Source organism: Chrysochloris asiatica, unplaced genomic scaffold (assembly GCF_000296735.1).
Source record: "Chrysochloris asiatica unplaced genomic scaffold, ChrAsi1.0 scaffold00008, whole genome shotgun sequence".
NCBI lineage: Eukaryota > Metazoa > Chordata > Mammalia > Afrosoricida > Chrysochloridae > Chrysochloris > Chrysochloris asiatica.
Genome location: NW_006408526.1, coordinates 10,327,266 through 10,347,932, shown reverse-complemented (window position 1 = coordinate 10,347,932; position 20,667 = coordinate 10,327,266). Strand labels below are relative to the sequence as shown.

General features: G+C 38.1%; 1 protein-coding gene and 1 pseudogene across 1 annotated transcript; both read left to right on the top strand.

Annotated features, from left to right (window-relative positions):
* Positions 1-358: 358 nt before the first annotated feature.
* Positions 359-14,719, top strand: MMP7 (matrix metallopeptidase 7 (matrilysin, uterine)). Its single transcript, XM_006833951.1, has 5 exons — positions 359-460; positions 4,962-5,188; positions 5,285-5,433; positions 12,130-12,258; positions 14,526-14,719. Exons 1-5 carry the CDS (start codon positions 359-361, stop codon positions 14,717-14,719), a joined length of 801 nt encoding a protein of 266 aa, XP_006834014.1.
* Positions 14,720-16,160: 1,441 nt separating this feature from the next.
* Positions 16,161-20,667, top strand: part of LOC102837134 — a 54,284-nt pseudogene continuing 49,777 nt past the window's right edge.

Here is a 20,667-nt window from a genome sequence, read left to right as displayed (position 1 = left end):
AGAAGACACATTTCTCCAAGTAGTAATTTGATTCTGGCAAGTAAAATGTGTTCCATCACTAACTCAATTTATACAGCAGACAGAGGGGAAAAAAAAAAAAAATCCTTTGAAAGACAAATACATTGTGTGCTTCCTGCCAATAAGTATCATACTACTTCCTCATTGTCATGAATAAAAACTAACATCCACTTTCAAAGTTCTGTAGACACTGAAAAAATGGAAAAAAAAAAAAAAAAAGCACTCAAATGAGTCACCTATGTCCACATTCCAGGCTGAGAAGGCGCATAAATATCTCCAGCCTCCTGCAGAAAACACTCAACCATCCTAATTCCAAGAACAATCGTCCTTTGACACAGCTATGTGGCTCATACTGCTCGGTGCTCTATGTCTGTTATCCAGTACTCTGGCCATGCCCCTGGAGGCAGGAGGCATGGGTAAGCAGCATTGGGAACTGGTTCAGGTATGTTGCAGTCCCCTCATCTCATTGGGCCTCAGTAATCTCGCCATCACCATTAGGAAGCATGTTTTTCAGTATTTTTCCTTCCACGTTAGTACTACGATGAATGATCTTCTTGGTAATTTTTCTGCTTATAAAAGCAATGCATGCTTGAATCAAGCAGCAGTTCAAAGGAGGCTTTAGAGGCTGCTCAAACTGGTTGCAGCTCCTCCACTCACTGTGTAGATGAGTTAAGACTTTCATTGCCTTTCTCTGAGCATCCATTTTCCAATTTGAAAGTTGGAGATTAATAGTGTTACAAATAGGAGTTTGTGATGCATTTAGCACAGTGCCTAAAACAGTTCCGTATTCAATAAACTGAAGTGTATTGTTATTGTTATTATTGGTGTAATTATTGCTGTAATTATTATTGATTGTACTTGAAATTCTTTTTATAAAGAACATGAAGTATTGCCAGTTAGATAAGGGTACCAGTAATGGAAAGTCTGGAAGTCAGAAGATGTCTGGAGGTCAAAGTTACAAGTTTCTATTTCAAGACATAACTCTGACTCTCTTTTCTCATGTGTTCAATAGAACTAATAACACCATGTGCTTTATATCTCATAGGATCAGTTTAACAGATGCAGGAAGCTATAATGCCAATTAGCATGTTGTAACAATTATAGACTATGAAGTACTTCCACACAGTTTATGCCATTCAATCCTTAGATCCAACCTGGGGCAAAAAAAGAAACAAAAGTTCAGAGAGAGGAGTCAAGGACTCATTCTTCTGGTTCAAAAATCATGTTCTTTCCAATATACTACTCAATAAGCAGTTTTAGAAGTACAAATCATTATTGTTTGGCAAAATAATGAGATGTTTACTCGGAAGTATTGTTTATAAAACCAGGTTTTAAAATAATAGAAGTGAAGTTTTCTTTCACATTGACCTTTTGTTTACTTTTTGAACATTGTATTGTTTTAGGTGAAAGTCTACTCAGCAAATTAGTTTCTGATTTAACAATTTATATACAAACTGTCTCATGGCATTGGTTACTATCTCCACATTGTGTTGACACTCTTCCTCTTTCCAACCTGCCTTCTTTATTTCCATTCCTCCAGTTTTCCTGCCCCTTTTTTGCCTTCTCATCTTTGCTTTTTGGTCTTCTGTAGTTGATTATTCTAAGGAACACATTTCTCATGGATGTTAATATTTATTTTATAGGTAAATCTATGATTTAACTGAAAGGTGACCTCCAGGAGAGGAGGTAAAACTTCAGTTACAACTTCAGTTCCAAGTAAAAAGGGTTTTTTAGGGCAATAATCTTGGGTGTTCCTTCAGTCTTTATCAGTTCAATAAGCCTGATCTTTTTAATTAATTTGAATTTTGTTCTACATTTTTCTCCCATTCTTACCTGGACCTTCTATTATGTCCCTGGTCAGAATGGTTAGTGGTAGCTAGGAATCTTGGTCTGACACTGTATGTTAAGCACTCAATCACAATTTCAGTTTGAACTGTTATGTCAGCAGTTCAAACTCACCAGCTGCTCTTTGGAATCCCTATACAGGGCGGCTATGAGTTGAAACTGATACAACAGCAATTAACAACAGCAGGTACCATCTAGTTCATGTGGACTCAAACTAGAGGAAGCTGTGGTTCATGTGGACTCCTGCTTCCAAAAGAAAGAATGTTGGTTTCTTTAACTCCTCTTTGCTCCAAGTGGAAAGAGATCAATGTCTTAGATGGCCACCAATAGGAAGTTTTTTATACAAATTGTTAATTATTGCTTTCTTTCTAGCCATTACTTTGCTACTCCATCTAAGAAAGATTTTATGTTCTTTTATAGTTTGCAGAGAACAAATCACATTTTTAAAAACTTTTTGTTGTGAATTGAATGAACGTTTCCAGAGCAGATCATCAATTTTACATTCAACAAATAATATATCTAATTTAATTTAATTTCAGTAATTTCAATCCCTTCAATGTAACATCACATAGCCCACTTACCCACCCACCCCCCATGATTCGTTTCCCTTCCTTCTTCTTTCCCAACCCTTCTAAATTTTATCCTTAGGTAAATGCTCCCTTCACTTTTGATTTTGAATGATGGACTACTCTATGATGTGCTTACTTCACTAGTGTTGTTGCCCCCTCTAATTACCTATCTACTTCTCGTTTAGCGTCGTGGAGTTGGTTCCGATCCATTGCAACCCTGTATAGGGTTTCTGAGGATGACTGGTGGGTTTTATTCAACTGCTGACCTTGCAGTTATCAGTCCAGTGCTTATCGTATGGCACCACACCAGGACTCCTACTGCTTGGTTGAAAATTGAGCACAAGGGTGAGTTCAGGTCCAGACCTGAAGGGTGACCAAGGCCATAGTCTCAGAGTTTCTCCAGTCTCTTTCTAACCTATACACCTGGTCTTTTTTGTACTTCTGTATTTTTTCCCACTCTATCCAGGACCTTCCAATGTGATCCCCTTCTGAGCAGTTAGTAATGGTAGTCAGACACTATCTAGTTCTGGCCTCAGGATCATAGAGACCACACTAACTTTTAAAGAGTTGAAGTGGTAGATTGAACCACATGAATTTCCTGATATCTGACTTTATTTTAACCTTCAAAAAATAATTTCATATGGTTCAACATAACAGATTCTCCAAAATGAGTATGTTTGCAACAGCACTTAAACCCTTCATTAAGCATAACTAAAAACTAAATCCACTGCTACTGTGTCAATTCCAATGCATAGTGACCCTATATAGTATTTCCAAGCCTGTAAATCTTTATAGGAGCAGAAAATCTCTCTTTCTCTGACGAAGCAGCTATTGGGTTTGAACTGCAGACTTTGCAGTTAGCTGCCCAGTGTTTATCCTATAGCACCTCCAAGGCTCCTTTCAAACTGTTAATAAACTAGAGGGAGGTCAGTTAGGTTTAACAAGAGGCAAGAAAATTCATCCTAAAGACACAGTGAGGTTTCTTCAACAGGATGTCTTGGTAAAGCCTGGATTCTGAACTACAATGGGTTGTTTTAAATTAAGTGATTCATTCCTAATTGTCATGGGTGAACAATAAGTAATTGTTGTAAGGAATGAAACCCAGTCATTGGTAAGAAGGAGAGGGCACTATATTAATAAAGCTAATTATATAAAGTACACACTCTTGTAATTTAATCATTATTCAAGTAACCATTACCATCTATTCAAAAATTGACTGCAAATTAGTGAGCCGATGTTTAAATCATTTCAATGACAATATTATCACATATAAAAATAACCCTTTACACTTTCTAACAAAAATGAACTTTGGAATCAGAACACTTAACTTCAAATACTGATGCCTTTATTCAATGGATGATTTTGTGCAAGTCAGTTTGCTTCTTTGAGACTAGTTGATGCATATACACATAAAATAAAGATATTAATGTAATATGTGCTTCATATAGTGAGTATGAGGTTTAAATAAGTGTGGAAACCTGCCTGGCACACAGGAAGTGCTTAATAAATGTTCATGTGCTGTTGTTGTTATTTCACACGTTTTGTTGTCACTGTTTTGCTTTTGTAGTTAGGCTGTTACACTTCCATCCTCATATCTAGACACTAAGATCGTACAGAAGTTCCCAGGCGTGAAATAGGCATGAGGGACTTGCTTTATCCTGAAACTCCCCAGAAGTTTTTTACTAAGGATCTAACAGTGGAAAGAGCACTGAACTGGGAGTTATGAAAATTGAAGTCCAGTTCTGCTATTAATATAACATGTGAACTTTGGCAAATCATTTAGCTGCTATGAGCTTCAGTTTCTTCACCTGGAGACTATGTACTTTAAACTAAATCATCTAATACCTCAGCTGGGCTGGCTGACATTGAATTTTACCCATAGTTCCTACAAACGTCCCAGTTGTGCTTCCTGTGGACACAACTAGGGCAGTCCTAATTTGCCCTTGTAGACAAGTCTGAGGTTTGAAAAGTGTACAAAGTGGCCCTTCTTGAAACATCTAATGGGACAAAATAGAAATTGTGAGTCTCTTCTCCTTTGCTCAGGAAATAAGATGGCAGTGCTTTGTTATCAATATTAAAGGAGTATGTGGCACTGTAGGATCAGCACTCGACCTCAAGGTCAGTTTGAATCGCAAGATAGGCAGTTCAAACTCATCAGCTGCTCATTAAAAACCCTATATAGGGTTGCTATGAATTGAAACTGACTTGACAACACTTAACAACAACAATACACATATGGAGTTCTTGTGTAGCACTGTAGGATAAGCACTGGATTGCTAGCCACAAGGTAGGTGGTTCAGATCCACTAGCCACTCATGGAAACCCTATACAGAATCACAATGAATCAGAACCAACTCGATGGCACTTAACAACAACAATGCATATATGTTTAATTTGGTGACAGTGTAACTATTCTGTCTTCAAACCATTATTTTAATTCACAGTAATCAGAGGCAAAGGCATGTGCACGTCTAAGATTAAAGAAGAAAATCACCAAGAATTACATATCATTTACTCTCTTCCCAATAGAACTATCTCAAGAGATATTACTTCCATGACTCCAAAACAAGGGTAAAAATCAATTTTGAAGACAAGCTCAAGGAGATGCAAAAGTTTTTTGGCCTGCCTGTAACTGGAATATTAAGTTCCCATGTCACAGAAATAATGCAAAAGCCCAGATGTGGAGTGCCAGATGTTTTAGAATACTCACTGTTTCCAGGTAGACCAAAATGGACCTCCAATGTAATCACCTACAGGTTAGTTTTACATTGGCTCATTTTGGCAAAAACAACAAAGCCCTTTTCCTAGAGGTCTAATACTGTTTTTTTGTTTGTTTGTTTGTTTGCTGCCAGGGTTGTATCATATACTCGAGACTTACCACAAAGCATAGTGGATCAACTACTGGCAAAGGCTTTCAATATATGGAGCAGTGAGATTCCACTACACTTCAAGAGAGTGCATTGGGGAAAGGCTGATATCATGATTAGCTTTGCCAGAAGAGGTAAGCTACTTCAGGCTAATTCTGTGGCGCAGTCTATTTGTTTGTTGTTTATATCAAGGAGCCCTGATGGCATAGTGGATTAAGTGTTGGGCTGCTAGCCACAAAGTAGATGGTTCAAACCCACCCACTCCTTGTGAGAAAGATGAGGCTAATGCTTCCTTAAAGATTTAGTCTCAGACACCCTGTATATGATTGTCAGAATCAATAAAATAGCAGCAGGGGGATTTGGTTTGGTTTAGTTTTTATAGTTTGTTGTTAGGTGCTGTCTACTTATAGTGACTCTATGCACAGCAGAGCAACACACTGCCCAGTCCTATGACATCCTCACTTGTGTTTGTGCCCACTGTTGCTGTCACTGTGCTAATCCATCTTGTTGAGAGTCTGCTACTTTTTGAGTAATGTTTAAGTAATAATGACAGAGAATATAGGGCCCATACAACCGAAATTATTATCTGGTCATTTACAGGGGAAAAAATTGCCATAGTCTTTTCTTAGCATGAATTATATATGTTGTTGCATGCCACAATCCCCTGTGAACTGTCCCACAAGGTTTTCTCTCACCAGGTCTTTCTTTCATGGAGCCAATAAGTACATTCAAACTGCCAACAACAGTCAAGCATTTCAACAAGTCTCCACCATATATATGTTATTGTTCTCTGCTATGAAGTCACCTCATGCACATAGCAAAACTCATGGACAACAGAATAAAATGCTACCTTATCCAGCACCATCCCCATGACTGGTGGTGACAGATGAGATTATTGTGAGCCATACAGTTTTTATTGGCTGATTTTTATTTGCTTCTCTTTAATTCTTTTTTTTTTTTTTTTATGTATACCCCCAAGTCTGTGATCCTAAATTCCCAAGATCAGTGACTCATTTACTCAAGGTGCTTGGTTATAGCTAAGAAGTTTTCAGAATTTTGCAACCTATATGCTCTACACTATTCTTAATATGTTTGCAACATATCCAAATACATGTGTAGAAATAGCCTCTGCCAAAAAATTTTGTATATATACCAATGTGTGTATTCCCACTTACCTTCATCTGTTCAGCTTGCATGTCTACTTATGCATATATTTGTTGTTCTCGGTGCTGTAAAGTTGGCTTGATATAGCAACAGAACAAAACACCACCTGGTCCTGCACCATGCTCACAATTGCTGTGACACTTGAGCCCATTGCTGTTGCCACTGTGCCAATCCATCTTGTTAGGGGTCTCCCTCTTTTTCTCTGACCCTCTACTTTATCAAGCATGAAGTACTTCTCCAAGGACTGGTTCCTTCTGATAATATGTATGAGAGACAAAGTCTGGCCATCATGACTTCAAAGGAGCATTTTGGTTGTACTTCTTCCAACACAGATTTATTTGTTCTTCTGGAAGTCCATGATATCTTTAATATTCTTCTCGAACACTATAACTCAAATGCATCAATTCTTCTATGGTCTTCCTTATTCATTATCCAACTTTCACATGCATGTGAAGCTATTGAAAATACCCTGACTTGGGTCAGGAACACTTTAGTCCTCAAGTTGATATCTTTGCTCTTCAAAACTTTAAAGAGCAACAGATTTGCCTAATGCAATACATCAGCTGATTTCTTTGACTGCTACCATTAGTCTTGATGGTGAATCCAAGCAAATGCAGTCTTTGACAACTTTAATCTTTTTTCCATGTATCATGGTGTTATTTATTGTTCCAATGGTGAGCATTTTTTTTTTTAATTTACATTGAGATGCAACCATACTGAAGGCTGTGGTAATTGATCTTCATCAGTAAGTATTTTAAGTCCTCTTACTTTCAACAAGCAAGATTGTATCATCTGCATATCGCAAGTTGTTAATGAGTCTTCCTGCAATCCTGATGCCACGTTTTTCTTCATATAATCAAGCTTCTCAGATTATTTGATCAGGATACAGATTGAGTAAATATAATGAACAAATACTACCCTGGCACACACCTTTCCTAATTTTAAACCATTCTGTGTTCCCTTGTTCTGGCAAACGACTGCCTCTTGGTCTACGTACAGGCTCCTCATGAGCACAATTATTCCAGAATTCTCATTCTCCAGAATCTGTCCAGAACTTGTCATGATCAACACAGTCAAAAGCCTTTGCATAGTCAATAAATCACAAGTAAATATCTTTTTGGTATTGTCTGCTGTCAGCCAAAATCCATCTGACACCAGCAATGATATCCCTCATTCCATGTCTTCATCTGAATCCCTCTTGAACCTAATTTTACTTGCATGTGATATTAATGATATTGTCTGATGATTTCCATATTCCATTGAGTTACCTCTGTTTGGAACGGGCACAAATAAGGATCTCTTCCAATCACTTGGCCAGGTAGCTGTCTTCCAAATTCCTTATCATAGATGAGTGAGTGCTTCCAGTAATGCATCAGTTTGTTGAAATTTTTCAATTTGTATTCCATCAATTCTCAGAGCTTTTTTCTATTTGTGTCTATTTGGTTTGGATTTTAAACATCTTTTTGGTATTGTCTGTCATCAATGTTTATTACTACTATTATTGTGTGTAATCTGACTGCACTTTTGTTGTCTTTTGATCTTCTACAACTCCCAAATCATTTCCTTTGCCACTGGTCATGCTGTACTGCCTTCCCCCTATTGTATAGTATCTTTTCCATCTTTACTTGCTAGCAATTTACTCTGTGTTCTTTAATTTACATCACATCAAAATGAAAGTTTTGATATCCTTAAGAGACACAAATTGTGTTCATTTTAAATGTTCTTTCAGCTTGTGGAACAAAACAAGCTCAGAAGGGGCAAGATGGGGCTCTAGGGAAGAGGTAAAGTTTTCCAGAGAAGTGCTCATAGCGCAACCCTTGCTACCTCAAAGAATGAGTGGGTACATTATCATGATAGAAAACAACTCCTCAGTGCAGCTAGCCTTTTATCCTTAATGCCATTTTCAATTTTACTAAAACTTCTTCATAATGAGCTGCCATGATTGGTCTGTGTCGTGTCCTTCAAAATAGTCTATCAAGATTACCCTATGAAATTCCAAAAACCAGTCACCATAATCTTCTGAGATAACTTTTCTGCCTTGAATTCATCCTTAAAAGGCTCAGTTCATCGAAAAATTGTTTTTTATGTAGGACAGAATCCCCACAAACTTGTTACAATGCTTCAGTGACTGGAAGAGATCCACTTGAGTTTTGTTAAAGTTTGAAATTATCCCTGACCAAAGTAATTTTTTTTCAAGGCACAAAAAGTTTCCTTTTTAAAAAAAGTTACCCTAATGAAACTAAGACAAGTGTATTACTGAGAAAACTTATCTGCAGCCATCCACTGACTGCAAATACCTATTTAAACATGTTTTATTTGGAATAAATCCGTACAAGTATAAACTGGAACCCTAGTTACCCTACCTCTTGACTTACTTTCATACATTGACAGGGAACTGGCAGAAATTCAGGCCAGAAGAGGACGTGGAATGAGAGCTATAAGGGAGTTTCAAAATGTTAAGGGGGAAATTCCACTATCTTTTCATTCCATCCCCTCCCCAACTTTTTGAAGCCCCCTTGTATATTTGCTTATGTTAGATGAGTCTTGGGTGGAAGCAGACAACACCAAAAAGATGTTTCAAATCCAAACCAAACCCACTGCCACTGAATCAATTCCAAATCATAGTGACCCTTTGGAACAAAGTAGGATACTTTTTAAAGTTTTCCAGACTGTATTTCTTTACTAGAGCAGACTATCTCTTCTTTCTCTTGTGGAGTAGCTAGTAGATTTGAACCACTGACCTTGTGGTTAGTAGCCCAATACTTAATCCACAGTGCCACTTGGGCTCTTTAGAAAGATGTTGTCTGCATCTTATGGTCTATGCAAAGGCCTTTGCATTCAGCAGTGTATAGAATAACAAACTATGGATGATGTTACAAAACATAGGAATTCCAGAACACTTCCCCTTGAGGAACTTGTACATAGATTATGAAGCAGTCATTCAAACATAACAAGAAAATACTGCCTCGTTTAAAATGTTGCCTCTTTTCACCATATGTATTCAATCTGTATTCTGAGCAAACAATCCAAGAAGTTGGACTCTGTGAAGAAGAATGTGGCATCAGGGTTGTAGAAAAGCTCATTAACAACCTATGATATACAGATGATATAACCTTGTTTGCTGGCAGCAAAGAGGTCTTGAAATACATTCTGATGAAGAGCAAAGACTACAGCTTTCAGTATGGATTGCATCTCAATGTAAAGAAAAAAAATCCTTACAATTAGATCAATAAATAACATCATAATAAATTGAGAAAAGATTGAAGTTGTCAAATATTTCCTTTTGCTTGCAGCAGTCAAGAAATAAAATGATGTATTACATTAGGCCAGCAGTTCAAAACTACCAGGTGTTCCACAGGAGAAAGATGAGGCTTTCTGCTCCCATAAAGATTTATAGCCTCAGAAACCCTGTACAGGGTCACTATGAGTTGGAACCAACTGTACGGCACATAACCACCACCACCACCACCACCACCACCATTGTATTAGGCAAATTTGATGCAAAAGGCCTCTTTTATAGTGTTAAAGAGCACAGATACTTTCAGTACTAAGGTGAGCCTGACCTAAGCCATGATATTTACTATTACCTCATATGCATGAGAAAAAGTTGCATATGCATTTGAATTAGGGTACTGGTAAAATATTTTGAATATACCATCTACTACCGAAGAATGAACAAATCTGTGGAGGAAGAAGTATAGCCAGAATGCTCTTCAGAAGGGAGAATGAGGAGACTTCCTCCCAAGTATTTTGTATATGCTCTCAGGAGGAACCAATCTCTGGAAATGGATTGATAAAGTAGCTGCAACAACGGGTTCAAACATAGAAACGGTTGTAAGGATAGAGCAGAACCAGGCTGTGCTTCATTCTGTTGTAGGTAGAGTAGAAATAAGTTTGAGCCAACTTGATAGCACCTCATAATAACAACAAACCTAAATTATCTAGGCATGCTATGGTTCAGTGCTCCGCAACTAACCACAAGATTGGCTAGTCCAACCTATTCAATATATCCATAGGAGAAAAATATGATCATCTGCTCCCATAAAGATTACAGCTACAAAATCCTATGGGGCAGTTCGAATGTGTTATATCGGGTCACTAGGAGTTGGAAATCAACTCAATGGCACCTAACAGCAACAGAAACAGCTGGCATTGAATCAAATCAAGAGAAGGATTTACAACTTCTAAAAAGCCTCAAGTAGCCTCCAAGAAGTTGGGCAATCTGTGACCTGTTGCCAAGTACTTGCAAGTAGCTACCAAACCCACAACTCCATTCCAAGTCATAGTGACCCTTATCGGACAGAATAGAACTGCCCCTGAGGATTTCCAAGGTTGTAAACCCTTATGGAAGTTGACTACCATCTTTCTCCTGTGTACCTGCTGGTGGATTCAAGCCACCAAGCTTTTGGCTAGCAACCCAGCATTTTAACCACTCTGTTACTAGGGGCGCCTTCCAATAGCAAAAAAGCAGAAAATGGAGAGCTTCCATATTGAAATGTTTAAAGATATATAACACATATACATGAACTGCTATTAATTGCTAATGTTTCAGGATGTAAATTTGGGGGGTGGGGAGGAGAATGTTGCCTGCTTTGATCAAGTCTAATATGATCACCCATAGTATACATATTAGACCTGTATACTACAAATTTAGTTAAAATTCAAACTTCAGCCATCATATATGACTTCAAAGAATATGATACAGAAAGCAGTAATCACAGTAGCACAACTTTTCAAGCCCTGGACAAACTGGTAAGATTTGTCACTAATTTGAAGATAAATAACTCTAGATCACTATTAGAAGGACTATTCAAAATTCATTTTAAAAGACCTTGAGTACTGTTCCCCAAAAAGCTATCTACCACGTCCATAGATGATCAATTAGGTTTTTAAGGAAAATTGTACTATATAGTACAAAGGTCACTTGTTGAATGCAATATTCACATTTATTCTCCCGCTCTGGTAGCGTAGTGGTTACGAATCGGGCTGCGAACCTTAAGGTCAGCGGTTCGAAACTACCAGCTGCTCCGCGGGAGAAAGATGAGGCTTTCTACTCCCGTAAAGATTTACACCCTCGGAAACCCTGTACAGGGTCGCTATGGGTCGGACCCGACTCAACGGCACTTAACAACAACAACAACAACCACCATCTAGTAACCAAAGTGGTCAAATTTAACAAACACTGAAATGCAAACTTAAGTTGGATGTGACTATTTGTAAAGTTTTGTACCCAGTGAGCATTCAACATATGGTGATTACCAGTGATGAATAGTGGTTATAGGAAAGAAATGTTGTTGTTGTTGTTAAGTGCCATCGAGTCGGTTCCGACCCATAGTGACCCTGTACAGGGTTTCCGAGGGTGTAAATCTTTACGGGAGTAGAAAGCCTCATCTTTCTCCCGCGGAGCGCCTGGTAGTTTCGAACCACAGACCTTAAGGTTCGCAGCCCGATTCGTAACCACTACGCTAATAGGAAAGAAATAGGGTGGCATAAATGTTCAGAATAAACACCCAAGTTACACTGTGTATGCAAATGGATGCTTGTGACTACAATGTAGATAACTTGGCCTGGAGTTCTTTCTAGCCTCAATAATCATATAAACAGAAAAGATAAAATTGCTGGAGATAAATTCAGTTACTAAGTTCTATCACCTTATTTTCTTTCAGATCATGGTGACTCCTTCCCATTTGATGGCCCAGGGAAAACACTAGCTCATGCTTTTGCACCTGGAGATGGCATAGGAGGAGATGCTCACTTTGATGAAGATGAAGACTGGACTGACGGTAGCAGTTCTGGTATAGCATACTCTATATCTACCACTATACTTTTTTTAATCCCAAAATTATTATACTAAGTTTAATATTACAATTGTTTTAATTTATGATACATGTGGCACTGTGGGTTAATATGCTCTACTGCAAAGTCGGTTTGAACCACAAGGTCAGGAGTTCAAGCTCACCAGCTGGTCCTTGGAAATCCTCTACAGGGTTGCTATAGGTTGGAACTGACTCGACGGCACTTAACAACAACAACAACATTGAGGGAAGTAGCCTCCATTAGGTAGCTAAGTGCCAACCTCTTTAAATCCATTAGCTCTAGGACATGTTCACAATGCTCAGGCTACAGCATCAAGCGCCATGGGTTTCACCTATTGGGCACCTCTACCAGTTATTTTCTGTGAGTCCTTGACCAAGTTCTTTAACTTCTCAGAGCTTCCGTTTCCTCTCATCTATGAAGTGAGGATTTTTAGAATTAAATGAGATAATACTTACATCATATATATTAATATATAATATAGGAGTCCTGGTGCAGCACTATAGGATAAGCACAGGACTACTAACCATAAGGTCAGAGGTTCAAAGCCACCAGCTACTCCTCGGAAGCCCGATACAGGGTTGTTATAAGTCATAACTGACTCCACAGCACTGAACAACAGCAATATAAGTATTTGGAATATACTAATTATTTAACAAATTATAGTACTTTCTTTCCATTTCTCCCTGAAAAAGAATATTTGATTGGCGGAGAAAAAGGATCAGGACTATTGTGAATATAACTAATGTTATAATGCCACTGTACTGTACACTCAGAAATTATTTAAATGTCCAAGTTTATGTTTCATATATATGTTGTTATTGTTAAGCTCTGTCTAACGGATTCTGACTCATAGCAACCTTATATAGGATTTCCAAGGAGAAGCTGGTGGGTTTGAAGTACTAACCTTGTGGCTCACAGTCTGGTGCTGATCCTACAGCGCCACACATATATTATACACACACATATATGTATTGGAGTTCCGGTGTGGCACAAGAGGATAAGCTAACCACAAGGTAGGTGGTTCAAACACACCAGCCACCTCTCAGAAAACTTATACAAGGTGGCTCTGAGTCTTAACCAACTTGACAGCACTTAACAACAATAACAACATATATTTCTTTAAGCACAATTTTAAAAAATTTTATACACTTCAGGACTTACCATTGTTGAGGTCAAAAAACCAACAGCATGATTCAGCCAATTACATTTACCCTTATACAAAGTAGGAGACTACAAACACATCACAGAACTAATAGAGAGGAACTCGGGTATAAATAATGCCATCTGGTGACAATTTTTTAAAAAATGGCTACACACTGACCCTAAAATAGACTCCTGGTGTGGTGCTGTAGGATCAGCATTGGACTGTGAACCACAAGGTCAGAAGTTCAAACCCACCAGCCGCGCTTCAGAAATCCCATACAGGGTTGCTATGAGTCAGAACCAACTCGACGGCACTTAACAACAACAACAACTTGTGTTTGTTAATGGAGAGTCACCAAAATTAAAACAATATAGTAATGTCTTGCCGTGAAAATCTAAACTACATACATTTGAAAGACTGCTTTTCTTTCTTATCATGCATATCTTTTTCATGCTTTTGTCTTTGTACTCAAAGTAGGTTAAAGGTAACTTCCTTCACTCTAATTGAGTTACAGCTCTGATCACTGTTTAAACTCGAATACTCACACTTTCCTCTTATTTGCAAAGCCTTTCTTTGAGTGTGCAGGAGAGAAAAAGATATATGTAACACAGTTCAATGAACCCAGTAACAAAACAAAACCCAGCATTACCTGAAGAGCCTGTCTTTTATTTACTCTTGGCTTTTCAAAATCAGCGTTCTCTCTCCTAATAATCAAAGTCAACATCATTTATTAAATAGCCATTATTTTCCAGATGTTGACAAATCTGTAAGGTGAAAGTTATTATTTCTGTTAACTGATGAGGATCTGAGACTCAAAAATATCTATTAAATTTGTTCAGAGTTATTCCTGGACCAGGCTTAAAAGGAGACTGTGGGGTTAAAATCTAGGTCTCAAGGTCTCTAAAGCTTCTGCTGCTTGAGTAGTTACATAAGAAGAAAATACAAAAACAATAAATTAATTTTTTTTTTTTAAGGAAAAATGATGAGATTAAAGCTCTACTATTCTAACTTTCCCCTTTGAAGTTTTGGAAACAAGTAAATTACCGAGGATTGTGAATTGAGTATGTCTGTTTTTACTTCATGCTGCTGATTCTGTTGTAGGAATGAACTTCCTGTACACTGCAACTCATGAACTTGGTCATTCTTTGGGGCTGAGCCATTCATCTGATCCCAATTCTATAATGTATCCAACATATGAAGATAGAGATTCCAAGAATTTCAGACTTTCACAGGATGATATCAAAGGCATTCAAGAACTATATGGTAATGTTGATAACTTGTATCACTTTAAATAAGGGGATTTTACACAGTCTGCTTAGGGTGGGTTTGAAAAAGAAAGGCTGAGCAACAGCTATTATCTGGGAAAACACATTGGAACTGAAATCCAAAAGCCTATTGAGGGGAGAAATTTTAGATCTTAGATACTCAAATTTTTAACCTGGCTGTTTAAAAATATAAGAACGCCAATTTTAAGTTTTCAGGAAATAATATCATTTGGTGAAATGAAGAAAATAAAAATTTCAAAATGTTTTTCAAGCTGTCACAAGCCTTGCTTGTTCAAATACTTCGGGAGCATCTGCTCCCTAGTGGACTAAAGGAATATTATACCATCTTTGTTAACGGCTCACTCCCAAGGATTAGACCCTAGGTGACTAGAAGTGATCAGGTTTTTCCTGCTTGAAATATGTATGTAAGGAAAGGGTTAATCACGGACAGTATCTGCTTACAGTTGTGAGGCATGAATTTTATGAATAGCCCTAGTAGCCCATATCCCAATCCACACTATTTTGTTTTCATCAGGTTCCAAATTCAATACAGGGAAAAAAAAAAAAACAACAACAGCTGATTTGCCTGATAAACTCAGTCAGAAACAGTAAGGTTTAACAATGAACAAGGATAAAAAGTTCTGTCTGCACAAAGATAAGGAAAGTGGTTGGACACTGGTTCCAAGCTACAGTTTGTATGGATTTATATTCTTCCTATTATGCTAAGGAGCTCTGATAACGAAGTGGTTCCGAATCAGGCTGCAAACCTGTTCAAAACTTTCAGCCGTTTCTCAGGAGAAAGATGAGGCTTTCTGCTCCCATAAAGACTTACAGGCTCAGAAACCTTATGCTGGGTCACTATGAGTCAGAACCAACTCCATAGCACATAATCATTACTACTACCTACTATGCTTGCCTGCCTATCTCTGTTTAGTACGTTTTTTAAAGAAAAAAATGCAGAAAAACATCTTTAAGTCTACAAACGTAATGAAAAGACTGCACTGCAAAAAGATTACAGAAGAGTCTTTGAACTATCTAAAAAGCAAGAAAAGTGCTTCCACATAATGCTGCCCTTAAGGGGAAATTACTTCTATTCGATAATCGGTCTAAACTATCAGTTGAACTTAGAATTTATTATAAATCAGCATTTCTTACTTTGTGTTTCCCAATGTAAGACAATCTACAAAACAAGATGCTCTGGAGAAATAAATCTAAGGAACAGTACCTACTGTTTTCAGATGTATAAGATATTAAAAAGTACTAAACAAATTTTGTGTAATTCTGTTTCCAAAATTATAAGCCTTTTTATGGAACACTTGTTGAGAACTCAAAGAAAAGCATTTTCAAGAACACACTTTAGAAAGGTTATGTCACTGTACCCTGAAGAGCTGATTCAACAAGCTGCTACCATCAAAAAAGTTCACAAAACTGAATATTGAGCTCTACCACCCCTTTTGAGTGAAGGGGAACCATGGATTGCGCGCTCATGCAGTTGCAAGGTGCTACGAACTAGTTTGCAGATCAGCTTTGTAATGTCATTGGAGTGTTGCAGCAGTATGATCCTCCTGCCACTTTTAGTAATATTCAGAGAGCAATAAACAAAGATCAACTAGGTAATCCTACAGAATAGCATGCCCAGCTTTTTGCAGCACTGATTGCATGAACAGCAAAAGACATAGATGTTTTCATAGATTCTTTATCCATAGATGAATCTACAGCTGCTCTACAGGTTGCTAGCTTGTAAAAGCTACAAGAAAAAAACCATGAAGCCGCTACATGTCTGGAGGATGTTGTTTATCGGGGTGGGGGGGATGGGATATGTTTCTGGAAAAGCTACCAAGTGCACTTGCTGATACTGCACAATCACAACTGAAGACAAGATGTGGCACCCACAGCCAACCTCTTCCAGACTCATTGTTGTTTGTTGTTGTTATGTTGTCAGTCGGTTCCGACCCATAGTGACCCTGTATAGGGTTTCTGAAGAGCAACTGATGAGCTTGAACCGCTGACCTTATATACAGTTCAAACCGACTTTGCAGCCCAGCACATTAACCCACAGTGCCACACCAGGACTCCTAAATAATAAACAAACATTACAAATGGTCATGTTTGCTGTTAATTAAAGATGTGCACGTGGTGGTGGTTATGTGCATGGAGTCGGTTCTGAGTCATAGAGACCCTGAAAACCTTTATTGAAGCTGAAAGCCTCATCTTTCTCCTGTGGAATCGCTGGTAGTTTCGAGCTGCTGACCTTGAGATTTGCAGCCTGACTCATAACCACTATGCTACCAGAGCAGTGTTGCCAAATCCCATGTGGCAGAGAAAAGAAGCATCTCAGTGCAGCTAAAACTGCTTATCCATTTAGATGCAAGCCTTGCCCACAATTACAAAAACATTAAGCACTATGATGTGTGTTACCTTTTTCACTATTTTTAATTATCTTCTATTTTCACTCTGAATAAATAACCTTGCAAACTTATGGTTGAAAAAAAAATCAAATATTGATAAGGTTGTCACAAACAAAACAGAACACATTACCCTTTCCTTCTATAATACCAACTCCTGGACTTCGAACCACAAGGCCAGCAGTTCAAACCCACCAGCTGCTCCTTGGAAACTCTGTACAGAGTTGCTATGAGCCAGAATCAACTTGGAGGTACTTAACAACAACAACATATAACACTGTGTAACTCATGGAATACTCTACATCATTCTATAACAATCTTAGAACCTTAAGAAAAGCATGACGGGAATAAAGAAGATTCTGAGACAGACTAAACCCTTTAGTATTTGAACAAAGAAATACCCCTACTCAAAGTTGGAAAGGGGTAGCTTCTGGATAAAACAGTGTAGGATTTAATTATACTGGTTATAAATTTAGGGAGTTCATTAACACAGGAAGTAAACAGGAGCAGAAAATATAGATTCATAAGAACGTCACTAAACTGATAGCTGTAAGATTCTTCCCAACATCTTTTCAAAATAATAAAAATAATAACTGAAACATATCGAGTATTTATAGTGTACCAAACTCATTTAATCCAACAACCCAATGAGATAGTATCTCATTTTACAGATGGTCAATGAAGAGATGTTAAGTTGTAATTTACCCAAGGTCACAGAGCTAGTAAGATAGCAGAGAGAGTATACAAAGATATCTGACCTCCAAGGCCCACACTCATAACCACAATCCAAAATTGCCTTCTTATCCTTTGGAGCTAGTTTTTTAGAACCTTTGTCAGGCACAGAAAATTATAAATTATACATAGTATTCTATTTCATGCATCTGTGTATCTTAGGATGACTTCTATATGTTTCATACCATATAAGACTTCTTATTTTCTCTCAACAGGGCAAAAGTGATTCTGTAAACAATTGAAAACTTCAGGAAGAATGTCCATTCATTCATTGGATTCTGTATCATTGTTCCTCAACTGTAATTAACACTGCCCTGCACTCCACTTAGTACTTGTCTCAGCTTTTCTTGTATTATTGCTGTTTTTGCATGTCTCTCTCCTCCTTGAAGTACAAACTCTATGGAATGACTGTGTCATATGTATCTAGACTCTCCCCTCAAGTCACTTGTACTTGGTAGACTTCAATGAATGTTACATAAATAAAATTATCATTCCATAGTGAAATTATTTTATATTGGAGAGCAGTTTCTGGGATGATGGTGGTGGGGATGGTTGTGTGCAATCCTGTACAGGGTTTCCAAGGTTGTAAATCTTTATGGAAGCAGAAAACCTCATCTTTCTCCCACAGAGCAACTGATAGATTTGAACTGTGGACCTTGCAGTTAATAGTCCACCTCATAATCCGCTATGCTACCAGGGCTCCTGTTTCTGTAGTAAGAGAAGCTATTTTAACATTATTATACAACTAAATAAAAAATTAAGGCAAGAAAAAATTGCCCACAACAATATTTTTTTGAATCTTAAGTTGAAATGTATCATATGACTACATGGAGGAACTACGTATTCTTCCTCTTTATTATTTATAACTGTAGTCTAAAGTTGTATTGTTTCCTTATCCTTTGAGATTTAAATAATTTTAGTCCAAGTACTTGCTCTGTCTTCTGAAAAGTTCAATTCCCCCACAAGATGCCAGTGAATTCCCAGGGACTTCCATCCTCATAATTGCTTCGGATCCAGGTTTCTGTCCCTGAGCCTGATCTCACTACATCTCACCCACCACAGGTACTCTCTGTGTCCCCTTTGCTCTACCTTATACAAACTCAGGTATGAAGCTCACTACGCCAAACTGACCCCACAAAACCATTGTTAGACTGCAGACTTTACTGAAGATTCGCATCAACAATGGGGTCTTACATTACACAAAGTCAATGAAATTGAAATAGAATATTATACCTAATATCCTAAATTGAAAGAGGATATTATACCTATCCTTCAAATCCTTTGGATTCCCTATATGGTGCAAGCAATGAGCTCAGTTGCTAATCAAAACACTGTAGGTTCAAGTCCACCTGGAGACACCTCAGAAGAAAGATCTGGCAATCTGCTTCTGGAAATTTGTTGTTGTTGCTATTAGGTTCTAACTCATAGTGATCCTATGCACAACAGAATGAAACACTGCCCAATCCAGTGCCATCCTCACAGTCATTGTCATGTTTGAGCCCATTGTTGCTGCCACTGTGTCAATCCATCTCTTTGGAGTTTATTCTCTTTTTCACTGACCCTCCACTTTACCAAACATAATGTCCTTCTCCTGACAACATGTCCAAAATACAAATGATGAAATCTCACCAACTTTGCTTCTAAGGAGCATTATGATTGTACTTTTTCCAAGATAGATTTGTTTGGCATACTACTGCTGGCTAACCAGGTCTCCAACAAAGTTCACAGGAGTCTATTGAATGTGGTCAGACTTAGCTACCAACTTCATTGCTGTTTTTCCCCCTCTTCCCCCTATCAGTGATCAACGTGATCATCAGCCAGACCACATGCCTGCTCATATTCCCCTTGAGCCTTAGTCTTGGAAGGGGGTTTGTCCTGAGGGGACCTGACCACTTGCCTTGATGGCTTCTGGGCAAACAGCTTGCTTATTCTTGTGGTAGTCAGTCAGACTACCATTATTGTTTTTTATTTTTGTTGCCGGTCTTTCTTTCACAAAGTATCTTCTGTTCTTCTAGCCACTCTAGACTGTCTACTTGTCCTTTCAAGTAGAAATTTCCCACTTCAGATGATTCTGGATGGGGTTCAGGATTCCACCTATGGTCTTATGCAATACAAAGGTTCTACAGGAAGCCTCTTTCACTGGGCAACTTCTAGCCCCCTTTAATGTATTCCATCAGTTATAGGATGAAGAAAGACTTACAAGATTTCTATTGTGATGTTTCTGGCTATTCCTTTCTCTTCCCCTCAAGTGTCTATTTTACAATGGTTGGCAAAGAAAACCAAATTTCAAATGGCAGCCAAACATCTTAACATTATTGCCTCCTTTTACCCATCCAAACCGTGCCTCAATCCTTGTATCCCAGAGCCCTCTTGTTCCAAGGTTATGCATACATCATCATTTACCTCTGACCCACTTAGCCCATGCAAACCTGCTTAACTGTACTCTCATCCGCCTTGTTCTTCCATTCCCCTCCCCCTTCTTGTGTATTGGACACACACAGCCCCCCCGCCCAGCCCCACCAGCACCCGAGCTACCCTGTATCTATTTCCTACCCTGTGCTCTGTCTTCCACTCCCTCCCTCCCTTCCCCTCATCCCATACATCCTGGTAATCAGCAAATATAAATATAATTTTTTTCTCCCCTTTTACGGTGGGTTCTTTTTCTTAATCTTTTACAATAATGGTCCTATGCAGTATTTATTTTTTTGTGACTAATTATTTCACTGAGTATAATGTCTGCAAGGGTCATCCATGTTATGCAGTGGCTTGCAGCTTCCTTGTTCTTCAAGGTATCATAATATTCCATTGTGTGTATGTACCACAGTTTGTTTATCCATTCTT

Bases quoted from the DNA above. Each gene is read 5' to 3' on its own strand.
- MMP7 (XM_006833951.1), top strand. From the start codon at position 359: ATGTGGCTCATACTGCTCGGTGCTCTATGTCTGTTATCCAGTACTCTG. The intron at 461-4,961 runs GTATGTTGCAGT...TCTTCCCAATAG, and splicing joins AGCATTGGGAACTGGTTCAG to AACTATCTCAAGAGATATTA. The intron at 12,259-14,525 runs GTATAGCATACT...ATTCTGTTGTAG, and splicing joins GACTGACGGTAGCAGTTCTG to GAATGAACTTCCTGTACACT.